Source organism: Nematolebias whitei, chromosome 10, assembly GCF_014905685.2.
Source record: "Nematolebias whitei isolate Nwh7 chromosome 10, NemWhi1, whole genome shotgun sequence".
NCBI classification, from domain to species: Eukaryota; Metazoa; Chordata; class Actinopteri; order Cyprinodontiformes; family Rivulidae; genus Nematolebias; species Nematolebias whitei.
In genome coordinates this window covers 43,464,176-43,474,421 of record NC_056507.1, presented here as the reverse complement: position 1 = coordinate 43,474,421, position 10,246 = coordinate 43,464,176, and the positions used below count along the sequence as shown (strand labels likewise).

General features: G+C 39.9%; 1 protein-coding gene across 1 annotated transcript in view; it reads left to right on the top strand.

Moving 5' to 3' along the window:
- Positions 1–3,013: 3,013 nt before the first annotated feature.
- The window catches only part of LOC119416517 (fibulin-1), a 23,252-nt gene continuing 16,019 nt past the window's right edge, over positions 3,014–10,246 (top strand). Inside the window, exons 1-5 of the mRNA XM_037683748.1 lie at positions 3,014–3,022; positions 3,681–3,840; positions 4,320–4,382; positions 4,476–4,562; positions 4,663–4,800. Coding sequence (XP_037539676.1) covers positions 3,014–3,022; positions 3,681–3,840; positions 4,320–4,382; positions 4,476–4,562; positions 4,663–4,800 — 457 coding nt within the window. The remainder of the gene's footprint in view (positions 3,023–3,680; positions 3,841–4,319; positions 4,383–4,475; positions 4,563–4,662; positions 4,801–10,246) is intronic.

Here is a 10,246-nt window from a genome sequence, read left to right as displayed (position 1 = left end):
CTACAGGTGTAGTTCCTGACGCTTTTAAACATGCAGTGGTAACTCCTTTAATAAAAAACCCCGAACTTGACCATTCAACCTGCTCAAACTTCAGACCCATCTCCAAACTTCCCTTTCTTTCTAAAATCCTGGAGAAAATAGTTTTCACTCAATTAAACAAGTTCTTGAATGGAAATTCTATTCTTGAGATCTTTCAGTCTGGCTTTAAGAAATTACACAGCACCGAAACAGCCTTAGTTACAGTCTGCAACAACATTCTTCTGGCAAATGACTCTGGTCAGTCTGTAGTCCTGGTACTCCTTGACCTTACCGCTGCATTTGATACTGTGGACCACAGTATCCTTTTATCCTGGCTAGAACAGTGGGTTGGGATTACTGGTGCAGCGTTAGAATGGTTCCATTCATACCTAAGCGACGAGTTTCTGTGTTGATTTTGCTAACACTCTATCTACTTCAGTGCCTCTTTCCTGTGGGGTCCCGCAAGGCTCCATTCTTGGACCCCTTCTGTTTTCATTGTATCTCCTCCCCTTAGGGTCTATCCTGAGGAAACATGGTCTTTCCTTTCATTGTTATGCGGATGACTCTCAGATTTATCTGCCGTTAACACCTAACAGTTCCTCCTCCATTCGCCCTTTGTTACAATGTCTTGATGACATCAAGACTTGGATGGCTGCAAACTTTTTGAGTTTTAATGATCAGAAGACTGAGGTCATCGTGTTTAACCCTAGCTCTGCCACTGTCATTGATCCTGCAAACCTGGACTCCCTTCAGCCATATCTAAAACAGTCTGTTACCAATCTCGGGATAGTTTTAGACTCAGACTTTAAGTTTAATAAGCAGATAAATTCTATTCTTCTAAAAAGCTTCTTTCAGCTAAGGCAGATAGCTAAGCTCAAGTCCGTGCTGTCTAGATCCGACCTTGAAAAATTAGTCCATGCATTTATTACAACCCGGCTGGACTACTGTAACTCGCTTTATGCTGGGGTCAGTCAGGTCTCTCTCTCACGTCTCCAGCTTGTCCAAAATGCTGCAGCTCGGCTACTAACAGAAACTCACAGGTTTGAGCACATTACTCCAGTTCTGTCCTCCCTTCACTGGCTTACTGTGCGTGTCAGAGTTGATTTTAAGATTCTTCTGCTACATTTAAGTGTGTTAATGGCCTTGCACCATCATACCTCTCTGACCTTCTTCATCCTTATACTCCTTCTCTGGCCTTGAGATCATCAGACCAGCTGCTTTTGGCCGTACCAAAAATCCGGCTGAAGCTCAGATGAGATCGGGCATTTTCAGTCATGGACTCTGGAACAATCTGCCCATCAACATTCGACAGGCCACCTCAGTCTCTACTTCGAAATCGCTCCTCAAAACACACCTGTACTCAATGGCATTTAACACAGTGTGATCTCATTTGGTATTTCATTGTTGATGATTGTGTTCATCCATTTTGCTTTTACTCCCTGACATTTAACGCAGGGTGATTTGATTTAGTGTTTTGTTGTTTCTCATTATATTTCATGTTTTTATGCTTTTATTCATGTTGCTGTAATATCTTGTTATTAATATTTGATGCTGTGATCTTTTTTGGTAAGCACTTTGACAACAGTTACTGTTTTAAATGTGCTATATAAATAAATGTGACGACTTGACTAACTATACTCTGACCCTGACTCTTGTTAATAAACAATAAATCTTATATCTTCCTTTCTTTGAAATACATTTTTAAATCATGTCAAAATGATTTACTTACAAAAGCAGTAAAAGCTTCATAAAAAAATAGGTCGCCTTTTTTTTTTCTTTTTTCTTTTCGGATTTGGGCCTGTAATCATAGTTAATTGGTCGGTTCTGGGTCAGGCTCGGATAAAAATGATACGAGTTCAGTCCGGGCTAGGTCAGATTTTTTAGGCCCAAATGCAACTCTACCCCACACACACATCACCAGTATGTCCCTCCACATTACAAATGCTTCTGATGCCAATGGGCGTGAAAGAGGCACATGACCAAGCAGTGGAAACAGGCACTTGAAAGTCTTGTCCAGGCCAAAACATTAAAGACATGAATTTTTGCTGTTAGCAAAATGCTCTACTATATTTAGTTTCTCTTGCTGGCTTGCTGCTGTTGTTGCTTGTTTATTTTTTATTTTTTGGTTGATGCCATCTTTCGTATGCCCTAATTAAATTAATTTGTTAGTAAACGTCTTTTTTTTTTTTTACCCAAAGCATGTTGTCTTTTCCCCCAATTTTCTTCTTGGAGTATACCAGAATGATTAATTTACATGTAAAAAATAAAAAAAACAAAATCTTCGGCGGTGGGGGGTGCTAGGTTTGTCGCCTTTTTTAGGTTGTTTTCACACTTGATAGTCCAGTAGATTCGGTTCGGTTGGGGACCAATATTCATGACATTTTGTTTACATTTGAGCTGGTGCGTTTGCATTCACACTGCACTGTGCAGTCGAGTCAACCTGTTGAACCAACCTGTTCCCCCCACTCGCCTGTGGTGGCGCTGCACCAATAACTACTGAAAGAAACAACACAAAAACCTCTGAAGACACGTCTTCTTCTTCTTCTTCTGGAAATAAAAACAAAAATGGAGTGGCATCAAGTTTTAGCAGTTTTAGGAGTTATATTTTGTCATTTTTCAACAATGGACTCAGCATGAGCAGAAGATGAGGCAGAAGACCATGGAGAATATTGTTTTTCACACAAGGCAGCTGACGGCTCCATATAAGGTCAGAGAAATGCGTGTTTGTTTGTCCTGCGTTGTACTCCACTTCTTGCTTGTGGAGCGGGACCCGGTCTGATTGCATTCATACTGTACTCAAACCGCGCTGGAGTTCTCTTCTGAGACCTAGGTTTTAGCCCGGGCCAGAGTTCGCCTTTTTGTTCCGTGACAGAGTTCGATGGTGCGTTCACACCTCCCCAAATGAACCGGACTTCCTAGGAAAATGAGCTAGAGTTCGATTAAAGCAGACTAAACAGGGCTGAATGCACCATTAAGCTCTTCTGAGTTTGCAGGTATGCTTCAGGTATAAATGTTTGTCCAAACTTTCCCCTCCAATCTGTCAACATCCTGACAGAGTTCAGATTGAGCTCACCTCAGTCAGAGGCTAAGCTGCCATGTCGTCTGGTGCCAAAGACACAACATAACTGGTTTGTTCCACTTTGGAGTAAGCTGTTTGGGGGAAGAATCAGTTTTGTGTTGTGTGTTTCCTTGATTGATGAAGCCTTCCGGATGGAAGGTGAAACGTTTCAGCAAAAAAAGAAACTGTCCAAATGACCTGACTGAAAATTTTTGGATCTTTCTGCTTTCTTATGCGAATTTAAGCTTGTTCTAAGCTTGTTGACCTGTTAATTTCTATAGCCAACCCTGACCCTTACCCTAAATCTAACCATTACCAGTACAGGCCTAATCCTAACCCATCTGTAATTCACAACTCAGTCCTAAACCTTACCCCTAACCCACCAACGACCCCCCCCCCCCCCCCCTACACACACACACACACACACACATACACACACACACACACACGGTGGTCTCATCTGCCTGCTGGATCTTAAAAATTTGTCTTCCACTTTAATTTTTTCTTTTTTTAATTCTCATATTTTCAGCTATAACAGAAAAATCCTTGTGATTTTTGTGTGTGTTGCTTTTGTTTCTAATAAATAATATCCCATTTTGTTTAGATATGCTGTGACTGTTGTCTTCTGGGGAAGGAAGTCCAGAAGCAGAACATACCCTGTGACCACAATTTGTCTGTGGGATACCAGTGCAGCCTGGTGGTCCGGGCTTGCTGTGTAGATAGCGCTTCAGACAACCAGACGGCACAAATGGAACAGACAGAATGTGGGTAAAAAAATAAAATACAGGCATACATTTTCCATTTTGTGTCAGTGTATTTGAATTTTAAGTAGGAAAAAGGTAAATCAGAAAATCTGCACAAGTGGGTCCAGGAGGTGAGATTGGACCTGGTGTTAAACACAGAGCTACACTGCTCTCTGGTGGACACATAATTAAATTATTTTAGATTTTACATGTAGAAATCGAGTGGATACATTGAAAGTAGAAATGTTGCTTTTGATGCATTAATAAATCCAAGCTCTTTGGGTTATAGTACCAAACATTGACTGTTAACTCCTCGATGATTTCAGGCAGTGTTGGAGTAAAACACGCTTTTAAAGAGATTCAGTTTATCATTTAACTCGTTAAATTATTTATTTTCTTAATTATTTCTGAATTAATTTGTCACTATTTATTCAATTTATTTAAAAAAGTTCCAAGTCTGTTTTGTAATATTCTGTTTTTATTCATTTTCTTTGTCACAGTGCCAAACAGGGATGACACCAATGAAAATGTAGACAATTCAGTCCTAAACAATCAGTGTAATGGTAAAGTCGATCAATGTTACAGTTATGATTTGACCTACTTTATTGCTAAAAATGTTAAAAGTTAGCTACTAACATGTTTATGTTGCTTCTTAGGAAAGTGTGCCCAGCTCTGTCTGGGAAATGACACTTGCGCTTGTTTGAAAGGCTACAAACTCAAACCTGACGGAAAGAGCTGTGATGGTAAGTGGCCTTGTTCAGGTTTTTCTTTATTTCATAACTGTATAGGTTTGTTAAATAAATATTATGATGCTAACAGAATTATGGTGCTTACCTCTCTCAGATATCAACGAATGTTTGCTGGGAGCCAGTAACTGTCGGGGAGGCGAGCGTTGCATCAACACCAAGGGCTCATTCCGCTGCATGAGAGAGGTCAGCTGTGGGACCGGCTATGAACTCACTGAGAGCAACAACTGCAAAGGTTAGTCAGGTTGCCCTTTTTACTAGGGATGCACCGATCCACTTTTTAAAATTCCGATCCGATCCCGATACCTAGATCTGAATATCGGCCGATACCAATCCAGTTCCGATATCATGATCATCATTGATTTTATATGAGGCTGTAATAATCTCCTCTCAAGTACAATTTGTGCAAATATATGCATGCATGTCCAAAAAGGCAACTTGAGGTAAGTTTTATTAATGTTGGATAAGTTTTATAGTTAGAATTAAATTCTGCTAACACAAAACATTTCTTTTTATTCCTAGCTTTAAAGTGGATATTAAAGTGATTAATTTAAGTGATTGTTTAAAGTTGTTTTATATTTTATAAGGTGCAGATATAATAATTTTTTCTTCTTTCTGCACTCTTTTCATTCAGTGTTTTCTTTTTGATGATTTTTTTATTTTTATTTTGTTTCTTTTAAATGAATGAATACATGAATTAAATTAAATAAAATGTTAAATGGCTTCAAACACCTGCTCATGGCATAAACCAACAGACATGTTCCTGTTTTTAGTATTTTATATCACTTTATAATATAGTTGTTTTTGTTTTTAATATAATTTTCAAATCATGTTTTTTTATGATTGTCTACTGTTATACTGATAAATATCTCCTGGAGGGTAAACTAGATCTTGTCTGCAAGTATCATGCTGAGAAATCCATCGTTTTCTACAACTGATAGTGGTTGGTCATTAATTATGATGAAGTTTAGCAACTTCTCTGTAAACATTTGAGCTCCGTGGTTTCAGCGACGTCTTCTTCTTGTTCAATCCGAAGCAGGCAGCCTGATTTGGGGCAGCCGCGCTCAGTCTGTCACACCTCGGAACCTCGGAGACGGGCAGACTGAGCGAGGCAGATTGGACGCGGCTGGCCGGTGTCGAGTTGCTTGTTTTGGGTTAAGCAAAGAGCAGCGCCCCGCTGAAGCCACAGAGCTCGAATGTCCTTCATAAAACTAACTTTACTGCGGTTTAAAGTGGCATTATGGCTCTGCAGACATTGCACGTTGCTGTCTTGTTTTGTGGTTTTTAGCGTAAAATACTTCCACACAGCGGACATGTTTAGATGAAAAGTTAGTTAGCTGTTAGCCACAGTGCTGCTAACTCACTCCTCACGTTGTAGCTGGCTGCAAACTATGAACTGGATTTCCTGAATGTGAGGCAGGTCTTATTACTCTGGGCTCATGAGACACGCCGCCGTTCAGGAAATCCATTCCATAGTTTGAAGCCAACATGCAGCGCAACCACAGACATACATGGATCGGAAATATCGGCAGGTGGATTGGAAAATCTGATACGTAAATTTTGCTGGTATCGGAGGCCGATACCGATACTGGATCGGATCGGCCCCATCCCTACTTTTTACCTTTAGAGACCAAAAAAAATTATAATTTTGTGGATTTTAATAGTGTGAATGTTTATGAAGCATTCACACTATTGTGATCCATTTTTCTTCTGTATGTTTTTAGCCACAGTTCTCATCCCACAGTTCTCATCCCACAGTTTTCAAGCTATTTCAACAAATCTTATATCAAAACGTTCAGATCTTTGAATACAATCCTGCTATGACTTTTGATATTGGTGCAACTTTAGCTTTTTAGAATATTTAGCCTTTTATTCCATTTTTCTTCTCATAGAAAATTAATTGAGCTCATTTTACATCCTTCATATCTTTAGATTTGTTTACAACCTTTTACTGCTCCTTTCACATTTTGTTATGGTTCAGCTTTTTTCAGCTTCCTTGTGCAAATTTAAACATTTTTTTAGCTATTTTCAGGTCATTTCAGCTGTTATTTTTCAGCTGTTTTGTGCTCTTTCAGATACTTTATGCCAAGTACAACCTTCTCACATTTAGCTGAAGGACATATCCACAGGGACCACCCCAAACAGTGATATGAATGGTGATGGGTGAACAGTTTTTCCACATACTGTATCCCAGAGAAGGTGTGTAGCTGGAGTTTGTTTACAATGATTGCATGCGAGGTCCAGGTCAGCTTTGATCCTGAACAACTTGTCTTTGGACCAGTGCGGCGTGTGCACTACTTTGAATTGAATTACAGTATGTCTCAGACAGATTGAAGATGAGTAAATGTTCTTAATGATCCTTATCCAGATTGAGTCTGAAATGGGTTCCTCCAAGTCTGTTTCCCATTTCAGTTTAAGGGAGTCCAAAATGGACTCATAGTATGAATTGAGCAGTGTATATATTTTGCTAAGGACCCCCTTCATATCAGACCTGCATTCCAAAATCTTAGCCACAAAATGGATAGAGGGGTACAAAGGAAAACAGTCAGAGTTGGACCTCACAAAATGTCTTAGCTGCAAATATCTAAAAAACTGTGACTTGTGAATATTAAACTTCTGCACCAGCTGTTCAAACGAGGCAAATCTACCATCAACATAGAGATCTCACAGTGAATGCACTCCCCTTAAGACCCAGGTGTCAAAAGCTGTATCATCCACTGAGGGAGTAAACATGATTATTTGACACAGGTGCCAAAAACAGTAACTGTGTAGCATTAAATGCCCTCCTGAACTGATTCCAAATGTTAAAAGCACAGATCACAATTGGGTTAGAATTGTAGGTTGACATTGATTGTTTAACGGGCAGCCAAGAGCAGAGTAGTGCATAAGGATAACTGGATCTAATTGAGGCCCTTTCCAAGGCCACCCAACTAGGAGATGTGGTATATTTACCCAACCAAAATAGAAGACCTCTGATATTAGCTGCCCAGTAAAAGTGCATGAAGTTAGGAAGCGACATGCCTCCAAGTCTGCAGGGCACAGATGTAAGACCCTCTTGACAATCCATGGGTGCTTTTTATTCCAAATAAACACTGATATCTAGCTGTTCAGACTGGTAAATAATGATTTAGTAAGGAAGATTGGCAGATTTTGAAACAGATAGAAAAATTTAGGTAAAATATTCATTTTTACAGAGTTTATTCTGCCCCCTAGAGTGTGAGGCAGGGATTTCCATTTAGTGATGTCCTGTCTAAGGGTGCATTCACACCAGCCCTGTTTAGTCCACTTTAATCGAACTCTAGCTCGTTTTCCTAGGAAGTCCGGTTTGTTTGGGGAGGTGTGAACGCGCCATTGAACTCTGTCATGGAACAAAAAGGTGAACTCTGGCCCGAGCTAAAACGTAGGTCTCGGTCCAGTAGAAGAGAACTCCAGCGCGGTTCGAATGCAGTGTGAATGTAAATAGACCGGGCCCCGCTCCACAAACAAGAAGTGGAGTACAACGCAGGACAAACAACCACACATTTCTCTTACCTAATATGGAGCCGTCAGCTGCCTTGTGTGAAAAACAATATTCTCCATGGTCTTCTGCCTCATCTTCTGCTCATGCTGAGTCCATTGTTGAAAAATGACAAAATATAACTCCTAAAACTGCTAAAACTTGATGCCACTCCATTTTTGTTTTTATTTCCAGAAGAAGACGTGTCTTCAGAGGTTTTTGTGTCAACGTCTAATCCCCAAAATGTCCCCCGGGCGCTTTCAATAGCTGCCCACTGCACCACCTGGTGGTGGATGGGTTAAATGCAGAGACTAATTTCGCCATTGTATGGAAACATACAGTGCTGACATTGTGATGACATTATTATTATTATTGTTATTTCTTTCAGGCAGCACGGTGGCACAACTGGTAGAGCTGCTGCCTCTCAGCGAGCTGGTCCCTGGTTCAAACCCCGGTCCAGGGGCCTTTCTGGGTGGAGTTTGCATGTTCTCACCGTGCATGCGTGGGTTTTCTCCGGGTGCTCCGGTTTCCTCCCACAGTCCAAAAACATGCATGTTAGGCTGATTGGTAACTCTAAATTGTCCCTAGGTGTGAGTGAGAGAGTGAATGGTTGTTTGTCTCGTTTGTCTCTATGTGGCCCTGTGATGGACTTGCGACCCGTCCAGGGTGTACCCCGCCCCTCGCACAGTGATTGCTGGACATGGGCACCAGCGACCCCCGTGACCCAAAATGGAATAAACGGGTAAAGAAAATGGATGGATGGATGGATTATTTCTTTCAGTAGTTTTTGGTACAACGCTCCCACAGGCGAGCGGGGGAATAGGTTGATTCAACAGGTTGGCTCGACTGCACAGTGTAGTGTGAATGCAAATGCACCAGCTCAAATGTAAACAAAATGTCATGAATATTGGTCCCCAACCGAACCGAGTCTACCGGACTATCAGGTGTGAAAACAACCTAAGGCTCCTCCACACCCCACTGATGTTGCTCTGCTTCAGCTGATCCTCCATCTTTTTCCTGTAGATGTTTTTTCCATCCATAATCATCCTTCTTAGTTTGTTTTGCACAGCTTTCAGGTCCTCCTTGTTACCAGATCTAAAATATATTTTCTTCTCCTTCAGGAGAGCCTTTATTTCAGGGTTAATCCATGGTTTGTTGTTGGAGAAACGCCGTACTGTCCTGGTGGGCACAGTGTTGTCCACACAGAAATTGATGTAGTCAATGATGCAGTCCGTGATGCTGTCAATGTCCTCACCATGAGGAGTAAATAGCTCTTCCCACACAGTGGAGTTGAAACAGTCCCTCAGTGCTTCTTCATTCTCCTCAGTCCATTGTTTCACTGTGCTCCTCACAGCTGGTTCTCTGTACACCAGGGGTTTATACTAGGGTTGTACATCTCTGTGTGATAGACGATTCGATTCGCATCTAGATACAATGGTTACGATTCGATTGAAAAAGGATTTATTTTAAAAATAGAACGATTTGATTCAATTCGATACAGTGGAAGAGCGATTCGGTTCGATTCGATTCAACTTTATATAATTCTACAGTTTAACATTTGTTGAATGTAGACAAATATTTAATTATGAACAAAAAGGGCCATTTCTATGAATATGACATTCTTACATTATTTTTAAATTTGTAAAAGTTTACATATATCATATCTAAAAGCGTGCAGTAAGGCACTGGCAAAAATAAAGTAAAAAGCCAAACAACAGAATCACATGTCAAATGTGTTTATTTTTAGACATGGACCTAAAAAGACCAGCTAAAAGAATATTTCTTTGTTTGATGGGATCAATATAAAATGAGAAAATAAAGAAAAATTATAAAATGAACAAATGATTACAGCAGCATGTAATAAAAAAAAACATCACTAGGAAAAAAATAGGAATAAGCTACAGTAAGCACAAAGCACCTGTACAATAACCTGTCACATACCCTGCGTAGTTTGGTAGTTATGTGCAATATATATCATGTGCATTTTAGCTTATATTACATTACTACCTTGAAATACTTATTCACACAAATTCATTCTGCTTCACTGTAAAAATTCTACAATGTTGTTCTTTACCATTTTTCTCTTCAGAAACTTTGTAAATATTATAATTACTTCCAAAAAAGTTCAATCTGGTCTTCTGGACATTCAAAAAAACAAAAGCAAAACAAAGCAAAAAAAAAAAAA